At 45.9% G+C, this 23,513-nt stretch overlaps 1 protein-coding gene across 1 annotated transcript in view; it reads left to right on the top strand.

Annotated features, from left to right (window-relative positions):
• The window catches only part of LOC118018312 (transmembrane protein 132B-like), a 16,950-nt gene extending 3,122 nt beyond the window's left edge, over positions 1 to 13,828 (top strand). The window contains exons 2-6 of the mRNA XM_035016703.1: positions 6,870 to 6,960; positions 9,093 to 9,358; positions 11,282 to 11,474; positions 12,403 to 12,876; positions 13,108 to 13,828. Coding sequence (XP_034872594.1) covers positions 6,870 to 6,960; positions 9,093 to 9,358; positions 11,282 to 11,474; positions 12,403 to 12,876; positions 13,108 to 13,756 — 1,673 coding nt within the window. The 3' untranslated portion in view covers positions 13,757 to 13,828. The remainder of the gene's footprint in view (positions 1 to 6,869; positions 6,961 to 9,092; positions 9,359 to 11,281; positions 11,475 to 12,402; positions 12,877 to 13,107) is intronic.
• Positions 13,829 to 23,513: the final 9,685 nt, after the last annotated feature.

Raw genomic sequence — 23,513 nt, 5'->3', positions numbered from 1 at the left:
TCCATCCATCCATCCATCCATCCATCCATCCATCCATCCACCCATCCGTCGTTCCATCCTTCCATCCATCTATTCCTCCATCCATCCCTCATATACTTTGTGCTATTCCTTGTCCTGTGTGTGGAGGATGTAAAGATGAACAGCTCACTTGGGTCCCACCTCTGACAGGATTTCAGTGTGCTTTATTAGATGTTCAGCTAAAACTGGGACAAAGAGCTATGTCATCTCGGCAGGTGATGACAGTACACTTTTTAGTGGTTTGGGAAATGACTGAAAAGAGTCTGGGAGTAGATATAGGAGTTAGGAGGGGACAGAGGAAATTTGATTAGGAAGGCAATGAAAAATAATGCATTCTCAGCATTGAAAAAGCATCAGCTAGTTATTGTTTTGATGCCCGATGTGCTTGGGAAATTGGGAGATGCCAGTTTTCTTGAAGCATAGTTAGCAGGAGAGGTGCTGGGACATAGTGTAGAAGGACAAATGTAGAGCTGAGCAAAGGAATTTGGAGTTTACCCCCTGGCCAGAGAGGAGTCACTGGACATTGGTCATTGGGTGAGAGCTTTTGAAAATGAGCTTTGGAAATAATGAAATTCAGGCAATAATGTCAGATGTGGATAGGAGAGGAAAGAGGATTTCTGAATTTCTCTTGCAAGGATCAAAACAATCCACTGGAATGCTTAAGAGGAGACCAGTGAGAAACATTGGTGACAACGTTGTTGAAGAGTTAAGGACTCAGACTAGAAGGAGCCATAATATCCTCAAAACCTCTCTTTCCTCCATCCCATGACCTTGTCGGCAAGGGCCATGAGATCTGGATCCTGCCAGCTTCTCTGACCTCTCTGCCCAGCCACTACACTCCTTTACCTCCTTTGGCTTCCTTTATAGCATTTGCCACCAGCTGACATTCCCTTTCAACTAGTTTATTTGCTTGGTTCTGTCCCTCTCCCACAATAGAGTGTGATCTTTGCGAGCTCTCGTGTCTCTTGTTCACTCTGACTCCACGTCGAGCACAGCATCTGGTTCCTACAGGGTGTTCAGTAAATATTCACTGAGCTTGTTCATTCATCCATCTATCATGCATTTATTCAATCATTACTCAATCATGCATATACCCAGTCATCTGTTCAGTGCACCATTTAATGGCTGCCTACTCCAGTTGGTTCATTAAAAAGAGCATTCGTAGTTGATATGTGGGTATTTGAAAGAAATAATGTCTAAATTGATAAACAGAACCTGACAGATATTTCAGCTGGTGCCTGTGTGTCACAGTTTAGTTTCTGCAAGAGGTCCCTTATGTGTAGTCATCCTCCCCCGATGGAGAATTCTTCCTTTTGACAGACAACCCAAAGAAAGAAGATATTGAAATGTTTTCTTATGGATGGGTAGAGAATTCTGGAAAGGAACAGCTCATACTTTGTGTGGAGGGTTTGTTCTCAGAATCATTGCTGTGGAAGGTGTAGGATTTGGGATACCCAGACATTGCTGGTGGGAATGTCAGTCAGTGCCACTCCTTTGGAAAATGGTTTAACAGATCCTCAAAATATTAAAGGTAGAGTTCTCATAAGACCCAGAAATCCCACTTCTAGGTATATATCCAAGAGAAATGAAAATAGAAGTCTGCACAAAAACTCATGCACAAATGTTCATGGCAACATTATAATATCAAAAAAGTAGAAATAACCCAAATGCCCATTTTCTGATGGTTGGATAAGCACATTTGGTCTATCCACGTAAGAGACTACTCAGCTGTAGAAAGGAATGAAGTCCTGATCTGTGTTACAACATGAAAGAGCCTTGAAAACATTATGCTATGTGAGAGAAGCCAGGCACAAAAGGGCGTATATTGTATAATTTTATTTATAAAAAATGTCCAGTACAGAAAAATCTGTCGAAGCCGAAAGTCGATGAATGGTCACCAGGGGCTGGTGGGGGAGGGGAGTGTAGACTGAAGAGTGCAGTTTAATGAGTGTGCGGTTTCTTCTAGGGGTGGTGAAAATGATCTAAAATTAGATAGTGATTATTGCACAACTGTGGATCTACTAAAAACCCACCAATTTGTACACTTTTTGAGGTGAATTTTATGATATGTGAATTTTATCCTAATTTTTTAAAAATCACAGCTGACTTCTCAGAGGCATGTAAGTAATTTCTATAAGAGCACTACAGATGATCTCCTGCCATGGTCCCCTCCTGTCCACGAGGGGAGACAGTGTGTGCAGATAACTATGTGAGGCATGAGTACTAAGGATTATTACCACAAGAGAAAGAGAGTTGATTTTAGCGAGAAGCATGGACACTAAATTATTTGTTTGAAATGTTGCTTATGTGAGTTTTGGCTCTCACGCATAAGAGATGAAGATGCCAATCATTGCTGCCAAGAAGCATCTTGGAAACTTTGTGTTATTGGGATCTGAAGAAACTTCCATGGATTTGGACTTGAATTTGTAGCAAAAATGGTAGAGGTAAGACATGCATGTCATAGCTCCCTAGCACACGTCCAAGGAAGACATCACTAATTGATCCTTGTACGCCTCTCCCCAGGAATCCAGATTCCTTCTCAGGACAAGTCCCCTTCTCCTCCCTCCCAGAGCCTATAAGGATCCATCAACATTTACCAATGTGATGAAAACTTTCCTATTTCTGTTATAGCCTGTGGGAGGCAGGAAGAGTGTCTAATAGGGATTGGAGCATCCTATCAATGAGGTACATATTGGTACTAGATGGTTTCATACCTACCTCAGTTTCCTTCACTGGGTATTGCAATCACACTGTCAAGCAAAGCTTATGCTCAAGACTGTAAAACAGCAATTCTTAAGGTAAATACAGTCCCAAGACTTGCTTTGTTTGGCCAGTATCATGTCTTACTGTTTTCCTATTAGTGGTCAGTGTTGAAATCTGATAGATTTTGCTTTCAACCTGGATGTCCTGCTTCTTTTGAAAAAAAAATCTGATGCCCTAAAAAGGCAGAGCCAACATTCCTCCATGGAAACAATTCATTCTAGGTGTGCTGGCCACCTCCCTTGCATGAAATATGCTCATCCCAGTTTGCCTGGTCTCAATATCCCCAAATACATCGCAGCAGACCCGACACTGTGCTTGGTTCTGGTCCATGCAGGGCTGTGTTGTGTTGTGTTGTGCTTGCTTACCTCGTCCGAACAGTACTTCCTGCCACTCCTTTATTCATGAGAATTTATGGGTAAATTACCTTATTGTAAATTGAATTATACTATGGTTGTACAGGATAATATGATGCTGAGTTCGTTTTGTACCACTAGTGTTAATCTAGGTGTCCAATAAAGGAAGGAACCTCTATAATTTCACCCTGGCAGTGTGGGGAGGAGGGAGGACTCTGGGTACAGTGGATGTGACACACCACCTAATCAAGGGTTATGGCAGTGGAGGAGCTCAGTGCTTTAGAAAGAATTTTCTCAGGCAGCTCAGAAAAAGTCTCATGTAGGCGAGCATGTCATTAGCCTCTATTCATGGTGGAGAGAACACCAAGCTCCAGCAATGGCCCCACATTTTATAATGCTGAGCACATCGCTTATGCACCAAGAATTTCCCCCTTGGGTAGATTCTGAATTCCTGGTTCTCTTGAGGAAAGGCTCAGTGAGTGTGTGAATTTGGAGGGCCAGCCTTCTCCTGGCAACGAGGAGCATGTCTTGTGTCTGCTGGGTCCTGTCCGCTTGGGTCTTTCAAAGTCCCTCTTCCAGTCTCTCTTTGTGGAGTAGGTGGTTGAGAGGCCATGGTTTGCCTTGACTTAGGTCCATCCCGGGAATCACAGAGGTAAACTCTCTGTTACTGATGCCCCTGCCATACATAAACAATGCATGACTCTCCTATTTCCCAAGTGCTTTTTCTTGTCCTAATAGAAATTTCCTAAGAAGCTTTAATAGGAGTTGCAAAAATTCTGCAGAACTTTCTCTGATTTTCCCCCTTGAAAACCTGTTTATCCTGCCAAATACCTTATGTGTGTTTGTGTGTGTATGTGCGACTAATTTATGTGCAAACCCCAAACATCTAAGCTTTGGCTTCAACATCTGTGCCAATGGAACCTAATTACCGGCGCCGCTCTCCAGCAGGCTCAGCGAGTGCGGTCGGAGCGGGTGCGGGAGGCTGGGCAGGGCCATATGCTGGGCTTTCACCAGATAAACAGCTCCTAATCCCTTCTGCGGCACCGTTTGATGAATACGAAGTGTTTGGATCTTTTCCTAAGCTAACAAGCGTTGGTGGTGCTTTTAAAATCCCCCAAGTCAAGAGATGAGATGAGAACATGAAAACATCCTACAAATAAGCATATGCTAAAACTTTGTACTGAGCTCTAGTCTTTGGCCCCGGGATGCTCTGAAATTTCGATAAGGAATAAGTTTTGGAAGATACTTATCTAGAAATAGCAAAGCGTTATTGAAAGTGTCTGGAGGCAGAGCTTTTTCCCTGGAGGAAAAAGACTAACATGTCTTGGGTTTCTCATAGTGAGGGCCATCAAATAGAATGCAGAAATATTCTGTGCCATCTAATGGAGGTGGACTGAGAGAGGTCTCAAGAGTCTCTCATGGAGATGTTGTGTGTGTCTCAAATTAAGGTGAAGAGTGGACCCTTTTCTCAGGTCTGAGGGGAAGACAGCCAGTGAATATATTCATCTCCCAGGCCCCCTCATGGGAGCTTTAGGGAAATGTAATTAAAAACAGTGTCTTCCCCCAACTCAGAAAACCTCGCCAAAAAAAGTAGGGGAGAAAGAAAACGATTGCATTATGGAATCAGCATTATACCAGAATGTGACGTGCATCACAGCAATTTGCTAAGAAGATTCAAAGACAGAAAGAAATTCTACCATTTTATAGAGCCCAAGCAGATCTATTCCATTTCATACATGTTCCCCAAATAAATCAGTTTTTCTTATTTTGAAATTTTATTTGCCCATACAGAACCCCAATTCATTTACTAATTATTGCATACTCTGTATGTTTAGTGCTTTGGAGAGTGAGTGTCCAACCTGGGGACACAGGCAGGCAGGGGAAAGCCAAGTGGGCTCAGGTTCCCTGGACTCAAATCACTGCACTGAGCTGGCGATCCTGGCCCCTCACCCTGGGAGGTTAGTTGGAAGACCATGGGCATCGGTCATGAAGCTCTCTCTGCCTGCTCAATCTTCTGAATCCTAGCCGCACACACTGCCTGAGACAGAAGGGCTTGTCTTCTGTCCTGTGTATCTGTGCTGAGCTATTCACCCAAACTCATCCAGAACACAGGTTTTGCATCCAGATGGCATGAGCTCAAATCCTGGCTCTTGTCTCTTGCTAGCTCTGTACCCCTGAGGAACTGGCCTCTCTGAACTTCATTTGGTGCATTACGGGAGAAGAATAAGAACACTTTACCTAATACAAGTACCATAAGGGTTAAATGGATACAGTACACATTAAGTTCTAAGAACAGTGCCCAGTGCATGGTAAGCGTTCCACATAGAGTGGCAACTCTTAGCCCTGCTCTGATTTCGGGGGTTATTTGAATACAAGGCAAAACCAAAAATTGATCTAAGTGCTCCTTAAGTGGCAGAGAATAAGCAATCCTTTTTGCAAAGCTATGTAAAGAGTATTAAATATCCTTTAGGTTTGGATGAAAAAGGATGGCTACATTTTTAATACAGTTTGCCTATCTTCATATAGGTGTGTGCATTTTTCGTGTATGTGTGAGAAACGTACCATCTATTCTGTAGCTTTTCTTCCTTGATTCGGAGCTTCGCATCTGTCAGGCTGAAAGCAGGGTGATGAGGAGGACTTATAATAGTGCATGGCCAGGTTCTTGCAGTTGAAACAGACTGGATGGATACAGTGGCAAACTCCAGGTGGGGGTGGGGGTGGGCACACAGATTAAACTCCTGCTTTTCTTCTAAATTACTGTGTGATGGTGGAAAATGCAGATGTGAGTCCTGGTCCTGCCACTTACAGCTCAGTGACCCTGGGCTCCTTACCCGCACTGCCCGGTCCTGAGCTTCTTCTTAGGCGATTGAGAATGATAATAGCACTTCATATTCTTGTTCTATAATCCAAGGACTCTATCTATATCTCTATAACATAAATATGTATAATGCATGTACAGTAAAACGTTTATGTCCTATAAATATAAAATATACATGAAACACACAATAACCCATAAAGCATACATAGAATTATACTTATACTACATAACATAAATATACATAATGAATATATAATGCATACAAATACAACATATTTATACATTGTATAAGTATAAAATATATATGAAGTGCACGATAATTCATTAAAACATACATACAAATTATATAAAATACTATACATATATACTATATAGAATATGTTACTGTATATAATAGATATAATTATACATTACATTTTATATTTATATATATACTTACTTTATGTATGTACTACACACACACACAGAGTGGATAACCAGTCCAACCCCTCTTCATGTGACGACGTGAGGTGATAAATACCCATGTGATGAGATGAATGGCACAGATCCTATAGTTAGGCTACTATTGACCTTCTGAGGACAAGTCAGAAGGAGGATCATCTGCTGAAACTGCGGGTAAGGGGCACAGACGTACGGCCTGTAATCTGAGCGCCCTCTGAAATACCACCTTCCTGAAGACACACTTCTCACTCTTACTGAAACCGGGAGGGGCAGGACTTCTTCAGAAAAATAAGGACCCAATACTTACTATTTTTCAGGGTAAGGAAGATGTCTTTTGTCTTCTGTTTGGTTTGCTTTTGCCTTTTAGACTGTTACTAGTGGAATTCTTAGAAGTCAACCTGGAATCCCTTCTCAGACCCTGGACTGAACCGGGGTGGCCCCAATCTCTCTCCCTACCTGCCCTGCATCCCCCTAAGGCCAGGAGGAGGTCGAGACCTGCAGTGAGCGCTTCCTGTTGGCTGCACTGATCTTAGCAGGTGGTACCTGTGTGGTCTGCGAGAACATCCGGTGGGGGGTGAACTTGAAGCCTAAATTCCCAAACATCTTGCTCCTGCGACCGAATCTTTTCCTTAAATATGCTTCATCTGGTCTGGAAAACATACATATTATATATTGCACTTAAAAATTCAGAAGGGCAGATCTCATGTTAAGTGTTCTTACCGCAAAAGTTAGTATTATTATTATTCTTAAAAAGGCCAGATTTCTGACCTCTGCTGAGAAACTGGAGCCTTGGCTTCCCTGGGGCTGAAGAACCGGGGAATAGAGGTTGGGAGTGAGTGAGCAAGGTTCCAAGCTCCTTATCCCGGCTGCTCCCCTTACCAGCTGTTGTCCTGTGTTCCCTTTGTCCAAACATTTGACCAGGAGATGCAGTGGCCCACGTTAGAGCCAAGTGCTTGCATGCTTGTAACATCGTCACAAAGCAAAAAACAGCAACATAAATTTGCTTTTATAATAGCTCTTCCGTAACAGGTGTAGCAGAGTCTATAAAGAGACACTGGGTATAAACACCCTGGAGGGAGAAAGAAGAAAAGGAAACTTTCCCGAATCTCATCATAAATAAGTGATTTTTGTGGTGGTTTTTGCCTTGACTTTGGAAATAGCTATCAGCTCAAGGAATCAAGCGTTTCTGAGGCAATGAATTCCCCAGCATGGGGGCCTAATGAGGGAGCCCATAACTGCCTGGGGCTGAGGATCTGATTTTTTGAGGCAGAAGAAAAGCCGAAATGAGGGGATGAAGTGCCTATCCTGTGTGTAAACAGAAAGTGGGTTAGAGAGGAAAGTGTTCACGTCCTATGAAGTCTAACAGCCGCTTACGTGGATGCTATTATTTGACAAGAGAGTATGGGCTGCTGTAGGCCCCTCGGCTCTTCTCCCTGCGCCGCTGGGCAGATTTCAATGCTAGAAGAGAACGGGGTCTTGCTTAGTGCCGGGCGGCCGCCGATGCCCCTCCGGGGGACAGTGGACAACTGGAAGTAGTCCCGTGGCTGGAAACCAGGCACATGTGCGAAGTGACAGCCACTATGGTGGCCGCTGAGCTTATCCAAGAGCCGATGCCTCTCTGGACACCACCCGTGATACCGTGAATTATAAGAAATACGTATTTGGGTCTCCGTCTGTGGCTCCCGGCTCCCCAAACCCTCGGGGTTTTCTAAGCGATAGGAGCGATTATGAGCATCGTTTGTTGTAATAGCTGGTCTTCTGTCCTCAGTGGAGAGTCATAAAGGTGGAAGGGGTGCCTTGTTATTCATAACGAGCATCTTTTGTTTTAATAGCTGGTCTTCTGTCCTCAGTGGAGAGTCATAAAGATGGAAGGGGTGCCTTGTTATTCATAACGAGCCCCTTTCAACCACAGGGGTTCAGAGCCATCGGATCCCGGGCCTCTCCTGGAAGCCGAGCTGACCTGCACCGGGCTCTCCCCTAGCACCTGTCCTCGCAACGTCAATAACACGATCACTCTCAAACTCTATTGCTCACGCACGCGTCAGGTGCCGGCCTCAGGCCAACCAATAGGGCCCGGGCCGGTCCCCTTCCTGCTACAACCACAGCAGAGGTGGGCACCCCCGATTTCCCAGGAGAGGAGAATGAGGATCAGAGCGCTCGCGTCCCTTGTCTGCGGGAGGGCGGTGGGGCTAGTCGTGTTACATTCTGGAGCTCAAACCACTGGTTCCCAAACTGCTGCCCATTGGAATCGCCGGCGCGCTTTGAAATAGGTGAATTCCCAGCTCCGACCCCAAGACATTCTGATTACATTGCTCTGAGCTGAAAGAGGGCAGCGGGGTCGCCCTCAGGCGATTCCACAGTGAGCAGAGCTCTGGAACCGCGGACCCTCCACTCCATCCTCCTGTTGCCTCTCCGGCTGCCTGGATCTTGTGCTTGAGTGAAAACAAGTTGAAGGCGAGAGACAGTGTCTTTGTTTCTTGAATTCTGGGTGGGAAGCCACAGTTCTAACACCGGGAAAACACCCCACAGGCCTGATGGCTGAAGAGGTTATAAATGAATCTGTGGACACACACGTTTGGCCGGGAGAGGAGCCAGGTCCTGTGTTTTCATGACCACAGCCCTACGGTCGCTGGAAAACTGAGGATATTTAAAACACCCCTGATGAGGAGCAGGCTCATCCTGGTTTGTTTGTGCCCCAGGCCCACCCGAGAGAGCGAGGACGAGGAGGACGAGGAGAAGAAGGGCAGGGGCTGCTCCCTGCAGTACCAGCACGCCACGGTGCGCGTCCTCACCCAGTTCGTGGCCGAGGCGCCCGACGTGGGTCAGCTGAGCTACATGCTGGGCCCCGACTGGCAGTTCGACATCACCGGCCTCGTGGCCGATTTCATGACGGTGGAGGAGCCGAGGATCGCGCAGCTCCAGGGCGGCAGGACCCTGGTGGGCCGGGAGCCGGGGATAACCACGGCAGCTTTAATGCACTGCTTGGCGCTTTCCCCAAATACTCAGTCCATTCTTTGCTTTTGTCCAGATACATCTGTGTGAGGCAGTTTTGTGCAAGTGTGTGTTGGTACGTGGGAGGGAGCAATGAACACAATACACAGAATTCATCAGCCTTTAGACCGCATACTCAGAAATTCGTGTTTTATTAACCACAGAGAAGCTTCTGCAAGTTAGAGATGCTCTCGAGATCAGATTTCTCACCCTTTCACCAGGGGATGCTATGTTGAGACATACAATGAAAGCAACCTTATGTCCCTGGTCTTAGCGGCTCTCAACCTCGGGGCATTTGGCGATGTCTGGACACATTTTGTTTGTCATACTTATTTACACTCACACGCATAGTTCCCTAGTGTCATGCTTTCTCTTTTCTTGGACAATTATTGAAAATATTTCATAGTTAATTTTAATAGGAGGGCTGTGAAGAGATTATAGAGCAGATCATTATCTTTACAAAGGGTTTAAATATTCCTTATCACATCACAATTTAGGGTTCGCCCAAATGTGATTTTGCAAAAGCTGGTCTATTGATACTACATTAGTCCAGGTCTGAATCACTCTGGTTGCAAATTGATGTTTTATGAGGTGAAATGACTTTTTAAGGCCATTAAGATTCCTTTCTGCACTGAATTTTCCCAGCGAGCTCAATGATGCTATAAGGATCTACAATTATTACATTATAAACATCTAACTGCTCAAAGAACAAATATTAAGCAGGGGGAGAAGGCGAGACACCATTTCTCTAAATATTTTTAGTAAAAAGATTGTCAAAATATAACTATTAGTTTTGAGGAAAATGTTACATTTTCTGTGCTCTAATGGGCCCACACCAGCAGGGAGATAATATCCTTTAATTTGGGGGGAATTATCACTAAATTAAATCAAGCTCTTTGAAGAAAACAAATGACTAATATTGTATAAATCAAAGGAAGTAAAATATATTAGGTTGATCTATTTATAGTTCTTTGCTTTTTAATGGGGGGGATGTGATTAAACATTAAAAAAATGCTCTTCTAAACCATTTGCATTTCAACAAGTTGTCCTAGCCCCAGACCATCTGTCTTAAGATCATCGGGTGCAAATCTATTGTCTGACAAAGTCTGGTTTATTGACCTATTGCTCTTAGGGAGACCACCATGCAGAGGAAATGTGGGAAATTGTATTGGACAAAAGAGATAGAGTCTGATAGGAAGCCGGCAAGGGCTGAGGGCAGGTAAGATTCCAATAAAGCAGAGTGTGGGTAGCTCAGGACACCCTGAGCTGTTGGCATCGGTCTGGACCCTACTGTGGACCCAGGGTCCTGCTTGCTAGTGAGATGCATAACTCACGTGCATGGGGGGTGTTGCATCATCTGAAATCCTGCACTGGAGTTGGAAGTCAGATTTGCTTCTCTGCGTCCAAGGGACTTAGGTCCTCAAGGCAAGAGAGGGATGTCCGTTCTGCCTGACGACAGGGATTTCAAAGAGCAAGGTTTCTGATAATCTTGGATTTTAGAGAACAGTGTTTCTCGGGGGGTATAAATGGAAGCAGTGCCCAAATAAAAGGGCTGTTCTGACACTTCAGCCTGGGAGGAAAGTGTCCTGCTAACATGGCATGAAAGTCTCCTGCATCGGTCACTGCAGCTGGATAAAGCGAAGGGCAGGTTTCTGCCTTTGTTTTGTTTTGTTTTTTTGTTTTGGTCTGAGCTAGTTCCTACTTTCTGGAGACTTTCTCAGACTTAGCACTGAGAGCACACTTTGGGGTTTAAAGGATGGTGGCAAACAAATGATCGAAAAGAAGACATCCACCTGCTTACCAAGCCCCACTTTTCTGGTAGGCATTTTACCTTTTTCTTTCTGTTTCCCCTCATTAATTGTGTGTGCAGGAGAGACTGGAGCTTGCTTTCTTCCTTTGAAGGTGCTCTCACCTCTGCCTGACTCCATCCTGGCTGAGAAGACAGTGATCGTGTTGGACGACCGCGTCACCATCGCCGACCTGGGCGTGCAGCTGGTGGCCGGCTTGTCTCTTGCCCTGCAGCCTCACAGAGCGGACAAGAGGGCTATTGTCTCCACGGTGTCTGCCCAGGACGTCCTCCAGGCCCCGCAGCAGGTGGGATTCCAGAGTCCTTTTGTCCCCAGTGAGTTAAGACCATTTCCTTCCCTCTCACATCTGTGGAGAAGATCAGTAGGGCACTCGTAGCTAGGACAGGGGGTCCCTGAAGCTTCTTTCTGCTTTCTCTCTGGTCTGTCTCGTCTCTGAGAAAAGTGCTCGGTACTTTGGATAAATTGTCTTCTTATTTATTTTACACACTAACCATGTGTCCAAATACTACTTTGCAGTGGGTTATCTGTGATGGGGGACTCCTGGTAGACCATGACCAAAGGATCACATGCGTTCTCCTTTCTGAAATAAGTAATAATTGATGCTTGCAAATTCTATTTCTGCTATTTAAAGAAGTATGGCTAATAGGCACCAGACATCTGTTGGTTTATATTAATTATGGAAAACTTAAAACTCTGCTCCATCTTTAAACTTGTAGCAAATCCAGTCGAATTATAGCGAGGTCATTGTGCCTTTCAAGCATGCCAGTCCCCATAATACATCTTTTCTCAAATACTTCAAATGAGCATGTCTTTCTAATAAAGAGTGGTGAAGTGATATGATCTTGAGCAGTAGCCTGAGTAGCTGCACCTGAAATTGATTCAAATGCATCATGTGATCTTTCAAACTCTTTGGAAAATTCCAAGTCAAATTCTGTTATACGACATTCACTAAGTTAATATACACAGAACTGCATTCACTACAGTATACAAATTTGCTCCTCACATCAATGTGGTTACAGCCCACTGTTTATGCCAGTTTAATGTATGATAGCAACTGATCCAGATTTTAAAACATATTTATTGTTCTCTGCCTGTGTATTGGAAACATATCTCATAAGAAACCACATGTGTGGTTTATAAATTTGTGTACATGTTTATAAACTTGAAGGAAATAAACTATAACATAATGCTTTAATTTCATTTTTTTCAGTTGTTGGATTTTGTTCAGTGATGGTTCGGTGACACCCTTAGACATTTATGATCCCAAGGATTTTTCAGTTACTGTGTCATCATTGGATGAAATGGTGGTGTCTGTCCAAGCAAACCTTCAGTCCAGATGGCCGGTTGTGGTCGCACAGGGTGAAGGGCAAGGGCCCTTGATTAAATTAGAAATGATGATTAGTGAGCCCTGTCAGAAGACCAAGAGGAAGAGTGTTCTTGCCGTGGGTAAAGGGAATGTCAAGGTCAGATTTGAACCAAATATTTATGAGCACCAAGGAGGCACCAACAATATTGAGGGCATCAGTCGGGAATACAAGGACCACCTCAGTAATTCCATAGAGCGTGAAGGAAACCGGGAGAGAGCAGGTCAGGAGTGGTTCCAGCATGGCGCCTCAGTTGGCCAAGAGGAACGTAGCAACAAAAGCACAACCCCACAGTCTCCCCAGGAAGGAAAGGATAAGAAGTCACTCAAGGGTGGCGGTCCAGGGCGCCTGGGTGGCTCAGTTGGTTAAGCGACTGCCTTCGGCTCAGGTCATGATCCTGGAGTCCCTGGATCGAGTCCCGCATCGGGCTCCCTGCTCTGCAGGAAGCCTGCTTCTCCCTCTCGCCCTCCCCCTGCTTGTGTTCCCTCTCTCGCTGTGTCTCTCTCTGTCAAATAAATAAATAAAATCTTAAAAAAAAAAAAAAAAAAGAGTGGCGGTCCAGACGCGTTCACAAGCTTCCCCACTCAAGGGAAGTTACCGGAACCCAATAATCCCAGTGACCTGACAGTGACCTCCAGGGGGTTAAGTGACCTGGAGATCGGCATGTACGCTCTGCTCTGTGTCTTCTGCCTGGCCATTTTGGTCTTCTTGATCAACTGTGTGGCCTTTGCTTGGAAATACAGACACAAAAGATTTGCCGTGAGCGAGCAAGGCAACATCCCCCATTCCCATGACTGGGTCTGGCTTGGGAATGAAGTAGAACTTCTGGAGAACCCCGTGGACATCACCCTCCCGTCGGAGGAGTGCACGACCATGATAGACAGGGGACTGCAGTTCGAGGAGAGGAACTTCCTTCTCAATGGCGGTTCCCAGAAGACTTTCCATAGTCAACTGCTCAGACCCTCTGACTATGTCTATGAGAAAGACCTTAAAAGTGAGCCTATAAATCCATCGGGCCCAAAGCGGAAGCGAGTCAAGTTTACTTCCTACACCACCATCCTCCCAGAGGACGGCGGCCCATACACCAACTCCATCCTGTTTGACAGTGAGGACAACATCAAGTGGGTCTGTCAGGACACGGGGCTGGGGGGTCCCCGGGACCTTAGAGACTATATGGAAAGCCTGCAAGACCACATGTGAACTCCTTTCTTACGTTTGTATTCACCTTTATGCCTTCTGTTTTTTGAACGGTGGAGCAGTGAGTTTGTTCAGCAATAGGGGATGACTTAACAAAGCTTCATTTGGGGCGGTCTGGGGCGGGGAATCCCTTTCTGAGCAGGTGTCAGAGGCCTGGAGAGCTATAGCAGCTGGGTTATAAGCCAGGGTGTGATATACCTCTAGGTCAATTACAAGGAGATACCGGGAACCTCCTGGGACAACAGTTTTTCCCACTTTCTGGGACCGGCTCAGGGATAATACAAGAACCCAGAACTCGTGAATGTTACTCGTTGCCTCAGGGCAAACGACCACTGGAGTTGGAAAGAATTTGGGAGTTGATATTTCTATTCTTAGGTCTTTGTAAAGCACAGTGGACATTACTTGTCCACAGCCTGAGAGTAGACATATGCAAACGATAACCGAATATAGCCCTTATTTTCAACGAGCACTGCTCTTGATGCACGTACGCAAAGGGCTGGGACTGAGGTGTGGCTGGATGCCAGGAGCATGCCCTGCACAACAATGACAGTGAATGCCTCACTAAATTCTGTGCCCTGGGCTCCTCATTCCCCTCACCCTACTCCCTGCCCTGTGTGTATATTGAAATTAGTTTCTTCGGCTTCCGGAATTCTTTTACAAACATGAGTAGGGGGAAAAAAAACTAGTCCCGTCTTCAAGGTCTGTTGGATTGTGGTACAAGTTTTATCACCGGGATTTGTCACATCTTACCGTTTACTGAGTGTCCCTGCTGGATGTCGGTTTTCTCCACGTGTCATCACATCACTGTTCAGGGGCAGTATGTAAATTCATACCCGTACTTTATCTGTCCTGGTTTTCCTTACTGAAATGTCTTGTATTCGAATTGGACACGAGGTTTTACTAAATACAAGAGTTCAATAAAGGGAGTACTATTTAACAAATAAGTTGTACATGAAGCTTTTCTTTTTTGCATGAATTCTGGGGAAACGTTGACATCACCAACATGTTTATTTTGTTTCCTCTGGTTGCTATAACTTCATGGGGGAATTGAACCAGCTCACTTGTCAGGAGCGGGTCCAATCTCCCAAACTACTTTGGGCTGTGTTTATGAAAGCACTGTATATGCGCATCAATTTTTTGCACCCAATCCGAACTCTAAAAATAGCATTTACATGTCCAGAAAAGGAGTTGCCAAGGAAACAGTTGCAGATGAAGCTTGCCATTTGTGTGAATAAGAGTAAAAAGAGACAAGTAGAATGATAGTCCAATCTAACAGTATGTAGACGTCCATCCATACGATGACCAGTAAGATATTCAAAATTGTTTTTGTGGTAGAGACAAAACACTCACCGGATGTGCAGAGGAGGGAGAGGTGAATAACTGGCAGGAGCACAGACCTGCGCACACATACACACTCACACACACACACACATCACAAAAGCAAACAGCTATTCCAAGATCGAGCCATTGTTAGGAAAAACATGGCAGCTGTAGATCAGTGGCAAAGAAAAAAGAAATTGCATTTTGCATGATTCTTGTATAACTTACAAAACGTTATTGGAGGAACCAGAGGAATTGTCTGAAGTGAAAGAATTTAAGGGTAGGAAGATTAAGTACAATTTTTATTTATTAAGACGGAAGAGCCGCTGAGGTGGATTTGGGGCTAGAATGGCCCTTCTTAGTCTCTGCTAAGCCATTTATCTCTAAGAAACTTTTTGGAAGGTATAATAAAAATTCTAACTTTTCTTGTTCTTAATTGATGTAACAGATAACCTCTGTTCAAAATAATAGCAGCAACAATGTCCTCGATTCTGTATGCTTCCATACAAGAGAAGTGAATGGTAGCGATGGTCCGAGGGCGGAAGACAAGAATTCGGATTTTAAAATTTTTTTACTTCTCAGCTGAATCTGTAATGTTTTATTTCTTTAAAAGAGGCATTTCTTAAGCGAAAATGACAAAGCTAGCATCTTAAATTCCTGTGGCCTGTATGTTGGCACCTCATTATTATTCTATGATTTCAAATTATTTTGTCCTACAAATTTTAATATGAAAGAAGGAGTTTAAGCCAGCGCCCAGCAGAGAATAACTGCTCCAGAGACGCTGGTATTATTCTGACACTGTCTTTCGGACGCAACCCTCTTATCTTAACATGGTTCTCCCTCCTGCCTTTGCTCTCTTATCCATGGGAAGGACGATGTCTTCTCCCATTTGCTTCAGTTGGTAGAGCCTTCCATCCTGGCTGTGCGCACAGCGAGCTCACAGGACAGCAAGGGCAGACTTGCGTATCTGAAGACCAACTCTAAGAAATGGAGTCTGCAGGAGCAGGAGTGGGAAGGTGCTGCAGAGTGGTCTGAGGCGGCCGTGTGACCCCGAACTGTGATGACTCAGGTATTCCCAGTAGAGCACAGCATCCTCTCCATATACCGTTGTCCCGGGGAGGGACCGTCTACACCAGCCTCCGCTGTGATCTTCCTGTGTGTCCTGTCTGTAGCCTGCCTGAGTGTTTATAAACAGGGGTACATCACTCAGCCTGTCCCCAGGAGCTGGAGTTCTGAGTCCTGTACATGTTACTGTTGGGGTTGAGAAGTGAGGCTGGCAAAGCTTGATTTTTTTTCAAAACTGTAACTGGAGAATGAAGCCAGGATCCCCGAGTCATTTGATGTAAAATTAAAAGATGCTGCACTGTGGGCATTGTTTTCACGATTGTCAAGGACATGGGTGTCTATTGTAAACTATGTAGAAAACGTAGACCTGTATAAAGAAAAAAAAATGGTCAGAAATAACCACTCACAGTAACAACAAAGATTATTTAAAAAGCTTGTTTGTTAGCCTTGGGGTAATTGTGCGGTTTTGCAGTGTTCCCTGGAGAGGTGGCCCCACGGTGGTGGTGGTGCAGAGAGAAGTATATGCTAATTCCAACATCATTATTCAAATGAAGTCTGCACCTTCTCAAAGTTATCTTATCTCCATTTGGATCCTTGACATTTGGCTCAAGTGTAACGGGAATTCGCTTCTGAAATAGAAGCATCTAAACTCAAGTTCCCGGATGAGTCGTGCACAGTCAGCCAGGCATGTCCCCTGGAAAGGGGACTTCGGAGGGGTGGGGGCCAGGGGGGTTTGCGTGGTGGGTGGAGAGGTCGCAGATGTCAGCTCACAGGTGGGGAGCCTGTTGCAAGCGGCCTGGCGAGCGGGCTTGGCTTGGTGCAGGGCAGACTCGGAATGCAGACCCGTGATGGCGGTGGCCATCGGAACTGGGAACGGAGCCACGTCCCTGAAGAGACCTTTGTGGCGAGAGATGATGTGCGGACACTCAGTGAGACGCAATCGCTCCCGGGCAGTCACATCTGCTGCTTGTGCTAAAACCCAGTCAGCATAAAGCCAAAAATTGGATGGGGGCTGGGGCCCCCTTTTCCGAACTGCCCCCCTCTCTCCTATGTCTGTGGGGGGTGTCATATTTGCTAAGAAGCAAAAGCATAAACATTTTGGTATGAAACCACAGGGACTCTAAATTTCCCTAAACTTCGACATCGACGCTCATCAAGTTAATAAAATTTCCCTGGCATTATATCTGCTCTGAAAGTTTCTTGCTAATGAGAAGCCATGGGCTATATTCACTCTTGTTTTCCATCCACATAACAGACATTGCATCCTGAGAAGCATAACCCAGCGTGGAAAACGGACATGAATGATTACTTCTGAAATGCAGCCCCCTGGGGTCCTAGACCGTTTGCCTAAATTGAGCAGGATTTTAGTGGTTGAGATACTCAAACTGTGGGTCTGGAGAAGCAATTCCATCCAAACTGGGGTATAGATAAATTCCCTTCCATTACTCCAGGATGGAATGGCTCAGGTTAATCCTGGTTAATCCATCTTGACAGTAGCCCAGTTTTGTGCATCCTCAAAGGCACAGAAGGAACAGAGACAGTACCACCTAGAACATGGTGCATGCAAGAGGTCTGTCCCCTAGGTCTGGATGGGGATGCTGTTTTGGAGACCAGAAGGTGGGGATGGGGAAGCAGCCGCTACGTGGAGACAGCGGAGCTAAAATCCACAGGCGCACCAAGTCGGGAGAGGGTAAGAACGGAAGACACTAGACGTTTTCCCCGGGTGATAACAGCGCCCAGCAGCCCCCAGGAAACACCATGTGTACAGAGAGAAACTGGCTTCCTCACTTCCATTTTACAAATGGACCAGGTTAATCCCAGACTGAAACCATCCTTAAGTCTCTCCAGAACACCCGGGAAGCAGAGAACATCGAGGCAAGCGGAAAGATGCATTATTGGTTTCACTGCAACGTCGGTAGCCGAGTTTTATTGTGACAACGTTAGGTGACGTGCGTTTGGAGCAGAATGCTGGTTTCACACCATTTCACCAGCAGAATGTGGGGGTGGCAGTGCAGGTGGGGCCATCCATCCAACAGCAGTGGCAGACGGATGTTGCATTCCATCTCGAGACTAGTGACCCCGGTTTTTCTCCACTCAAAAGCCTCAACCCACTTCTCTGTCCCTGTAAATGCAGCGTGAGCTTATTTTATTTATTTTTTATATTATATATTTTTATTTATTTTATTTATTCCTGCAGCCACCCAGACAGAAGTTTTCTGTAGCTAGATGACCCAGTGTGCGAGAGACGGAAGAGGTCCAGGTGTTTTTCACGTCCCTCTTGGACCAAACCAAGTTTAAATTCAAATGAAGGGAGTACTCAGTGTCAATCTGGTGGTTATCTCTGTTCTTCTTTTGAGCTGTATTTGTGAACGGCTCGGAGGTGTGCACGTACGTGTGTGTTCGTGTATCTGTATTTGTATGCACATGTGTAGTTGCGTGTACTGTGCGGTGAGTATGTGTATGTGGGTGTTTATGCACGTGTTTGTGTGTGTGTTTGTGGTTATGTGTGCGTGTACCTGTACGTGCATGGTTGCTCATGTGTGTTGTGTGCATGCATGTGTTTGTATGTGTCTCTGTGTGTTCGTGTGTGTCTGTGTCTGTGATGGGGGCAGGGCATGGGTCCAAGATCCCCGGGAGCCGGGGCTGCACGGCAGACAGAGCTCTAGGGGCATAAGGATAAACGCGACGCAGCTGGGGATTCTGGTCAGATCTTTGAAGACTGGTGCAGATGTCCCGCTGAAAAGATGGGTGGGTGCATTTGCCAAGTGCTCTCAGCCGTATGTGCACTCTTTCAAACTGCCCATGTCTCCCTGGCCAGTCTGGCAAATGCCACACTTCCCTTTCAAGATGAAAAGAGAGATCTCCCTGGAAACCCAGGGCTTGAATCGCTTGATAGGTCTTAATAAATCCCCTCATCAAGTCTGCTCTTCCTCTGTGCCCCACAGGAACCCACAAGTAAATGGGCACTGGTGGTAGACAGTCTTTGAGAAAGAGTTTATGAAGCATTGTGCCTGCTCGCTTCAAAAGAGCTGGCAGAATATGCATCAGAATGCTCTCCCAAATTCCTGACTCCATTCTTCCCAACAGCATTATTTCAGAACTATCAAAAATATCTTTCATTAACAGCTTCATCCACTTTCTACTTCTCTAATGGAAAACAGGAGAGCCGAGCCACCGGACATGGAGAGTTCCTCCCAGACCTCAGCGTGCACATAGGATGTTTAGTATAATTGCATTCCAGAATGGAAGAAAATTTGCAATGAGACTCAAAAAAGAACAAGCACTTCATTTAGAAGTTTCTGTGCAAACTACAAATACTGCATTTGAGATTTTTTTCCTGGTATTGAAGTTCTTAATACGTACTAAAGATTTCTTGCTGAATCTGTATAATTAATGTGCATTATGATGGTAGGGGTGTTGTTTTTAGAAATCTTAAAATACAGAGGAAAGTGCAGGGAAGACTTTAATATAAACCCTTCCTTAGCTGGAGACCAGTAGGTGGGAAATAATCATCCAAGGGCTTTAAACTCTACCAGGGAAATAAATGTTCTCAATCTAAGGAGGCTGGAATGTTATCAATGGATAACACCAGCCGATGTCTGTGTTTTAGGAGAAGCACAGAAATGACTCTGGTTTTAATGGTCGATCTGGGCCATCTGTTTAGATGAAATGTGTGTATTTTATTTTAGGCTGCAGATTGTCTCTCTAGAGACAGCAGAGTCTGGGAGTAGAAACCACCTTTTTGTGCATTGGGATAAGCTGCACTTTACAATGAAGTGGGCGTTGCTTTGAAATCCAGGCTCTGTGTGGGGCTCACTGTTCTACCCATTTAAAAATGTTCTAATTGTTCAGGATGGCTTAGGTCACTTCTGACTTGCCACCGTTCCTGTTAATTATTTGGCCCGAAATCACGTAAAAATGGGGGTCCCTCACAATCCTGATACTGTATGGCAAGACTGGAACGGAACAACCCATTCTTTTTATGATGAAGTCTGACCCAATGAATGAAAGGCACTGAAATGGCAGGTGTAGGCGCTGCTTATAAAGTATACTTCTTCCATGTCTCTCCTGCTTCCTGACAGAGGGCTTTTCTTTCCCCTTTCAGTCCTGTTTTAGAACGTCCTTGCTACTCTGGGTTCCACGGCTCCTGGGCTCAGGGTGGGCGTTCCCCAACTGTGAGAACATCGTGGGTGGGTGTGGGTGGACCAGAGCTGGTAGGTGTGTCCACACACCTCCCACCCCCAGGCCCTTCAGTTCTTTCTTCTCTTTTGAAGATTTTTACCTGCACATCTGAGCAATGTAGCTGGACCTGCCTCCTCACAGCTGCACCTAAGGCACTGGACTGGGCAAAACCCCAGTGGCAAAACGATGCCCTGAGAGATGCCGGGGTTTGCCCATGGAAGGACTCAGGTCCTCCCTCGTGGCACGAGACATGGAACCACCACCGTGTGGCCTATGTTGGTTTCTCTCTGGTTTCCACACCCTTGTAAATACGTATCCTCGGGGCGCCTGGGTGGTTCAGTCGTTTCGCGCCTGCCTTCGGCTCAGGTCATGATCCCAGGGTCCTGGGATCGAGCCCCGCATCGGGCTCCCTGCTCGGCGGGAAGCCTGCTTCTCCCTCTCCCACTCCCCCTGCTTGTGTTCCTGCTCTCGCTATCTCTCTCTCTGTCAAATAAATAAAATCTTAAAAAAATAAAAAATTAAATAAATAAATAAATACGTATCCTCCACGGGGAGCCTTGTCTGACTTCTGGAGGTATCATACTGCAGACCACTTCTTGAATTCCAAAAACAAATTAAGGGTCCACCACTCCCAATGGGTGATGTTTGGGGTGAGCCTCACCACCTGCAAGATAGGCGCACCCCCAAGACGCAGCAGGGACAGTGATGGGAGTGAAGGATCAATTAACACAGGAATGACCAAATCCAGGGAAAGAGAAGTGATTCTAACACACTGTGAAAGGCACTTAATATCTTATAGATGATCCATGGTCTGGGCAGAAAAGGGGCTTTGCCATACCAGCGGCACATTCAGCTGACAAAACTGCTTCTCTACGATCTGTGTTTAAACACCACGCTGTCTGACCACATACTGATGCGCCCACCAGCCTTAAGGGCTCAGCCACTGTCTCTGAGCATTGGATTGGTTCTGGCCTCCTAGGGCGCACGGGATGGGGTCCAGACACGGGCCTCCTGCCGACCTCAGCCTGCCGAGTCCTGGACAGCGCACCCCTCCCGGCTGGGACGTGTGACGGTACGCGCCGAGCATCGCCAACAAGGTGGTTCGCCTGCGCTGCGCATCAGTCGTGTGGGGACGTCAATACACAGGTACGAAGGACTGAAGCAGGCCTGTGTGGTTGAACCCAACTTTCAGCCTGGCCCTCGCTGGAGGCGGGACTGACGTCCCCGGGCTCACCTACCCCAACCTCTCAGCGGCTAGTTGGTCCCTCTGGCCTGGCCCCGCCCCGCCATCTGATTGGCATAACTATCAGGTGTGATCCAAGGGGCCATATGCACAGCAAAGACAGGGCCATCACGGAGGAAATGACGAGACTTTAGGGGTTCCCTCCCAGGAGCCGGGGTAAAGGACAGACCTCACTCTGGACAGAGTTAATTCTTCGGTACACAGTGGTTTATTATGTAAACCTCAACAGAAGAGCGAATTCACGGAGGGTCAGGGGGACATTACCTTCTCTGCAGAAATTTGAAAGAGAGGATGGGAGACAAATATTTGGGTGAAGGTCCCTTGTCACATGCAGTGCATTCTTGTCAGTCAAACGTGGAATTGGCGCGCGGCGGGACTTGGAGTAGATACTGTGCTGTGGACAACTTCACAGTTAGGACATCTTTACGGTGTTTTCTTCTCTCATCCAGTGTGACCCCAGGGTGTCAAAGGGCGGGGCAGGGCTTGGCCTCTGTCTCCCCGTGGGACATCCCAGTCCCGGGGTCACCGCAGCCACACTGAGCAGGACCTGGTCGCAGGCAGAAGTTGACTTCAACTGGCAGGTGCGTCTTATCTCGTGAGGTGTCTTCCCGAGGTCCCTTTGATTCCTCAAGAGCCATGGCGGCAGCTAGGTCAGCTTGTCAGTATTTCGTCTTCCAGATGGGAACCCGAGCAGTTAGAAATCGCCCACCAGCCCAGCGATCTGGTAGAAGAAACAAAACTACGATCCTCCATTTCCTCGCATCCCATGGCTCCCTCCCCAAACCCCACGTCGTGAGCCCATCACCGCCCCTGGGACCGTGACACAGTCAGTGGGGCCCGCTACCCTCTGAAACGGAGTGCAGGGGACCACCGGGCATCTTTCCCTGCGTCCTTCTGGAGCTCTGGCTGGAGTAAGGCTGTGTCATCCCCACACGTGGAAAGCAAACTGTAGGTCAGTCCCTCGGGCACTAGAAACATGAGCCGGCATCATGCTTCTCACCCCACAGAGATGGAGGCGAGGAGATGCACTGGGTTTGCAGGTGAGTTGGGAGCTGGGCTGTGCTAGCGGATCCTGAGAAGCAGAATCCAGCAAAGACCCAGCTCTAGCAAACATTCACCCAGCAGCTCAACCAGGGGCCGTCCATTTAGCACGATGTCGTGAGCTGGAAGACGAACACCCGGGACCCCGCTTAGAAAAGTTCTGAGCAAGTAATTAAGACTGCATTTGAATAATGTGATGAACATGCTTATTTATTTATTTATTTATTTATTATTTATTTATTGTCAAGCTGCTTCGACACACCCAAAAACATTCCCTCCCGGGGAGTGCCTGGGCAGCAGCGTGGCAGCTGATCATCATTTGGAGGGAGAATTAGAAATGTTATTTTTAACTCCCCATTATTAGAGGAAACACGCACATCTGGAGCCTTGTGAGGAGTGATTATTAGCTGTTCAGCTGAGAAATAGCCTGGTGTCCACAATGCATCGTTTTTCAATTATTTTGTTATTTTTCAATGCCTTAAATGCTACGGGCATATAAAATTCAGCTCATTTAATCTCTCTAAATTATAGTTTCTCCATCTGCCATGGTCTTACAGTTTAATAAAATCATTACTTTTTATAAACCCAGTAAAATCATAGAAACTATTGAGGGGAGCTAGGATTCAGCTTTTTTCTTTTTAAAGGAAGAATAAACATATCTGAACGGGAAAATAATTTTTATATTTGTCTGAGAAGGAAGTTAGGGGGTTTTTACAGGGTCACTGATCAAGCTGACAAAAATAAATGTACTTTCATATTTTTCTTATGAGATATTCGGGAAGACTGTGGTATTGGGAAGTAGTGTTTTCCACTGGAAATAGAAAACAAGTCAGATTCTCTGACCCCATAACTCAGTTCTACATCCCTATGGCTTTCACTGCACTTAGCAGTCTTTCTTTTTTTTTTTTT

The sequence above is a fragment of the Mirounga leonina genome, unplaced genomic scaffold (genome assembly GCF_011800145.1).
Source record: "Mirounga leonina isolate KUSES-001 unplaced genomic scaffold, KU_Mleo_1.0 Mir_171, whole genome shotgun sequence".
Classification (NCBI taxonomy): domain Eukaryota; kingdom Metazoa; phylum Chordata; class Mammalia; order Carnivora; family Phocidae; genus Mirounga; species Mirounga leonina.
Note: the sequence above shows the minus strand (reverse complement) of the source record. Positions and strands in the feature narration are given on the sequence as shown.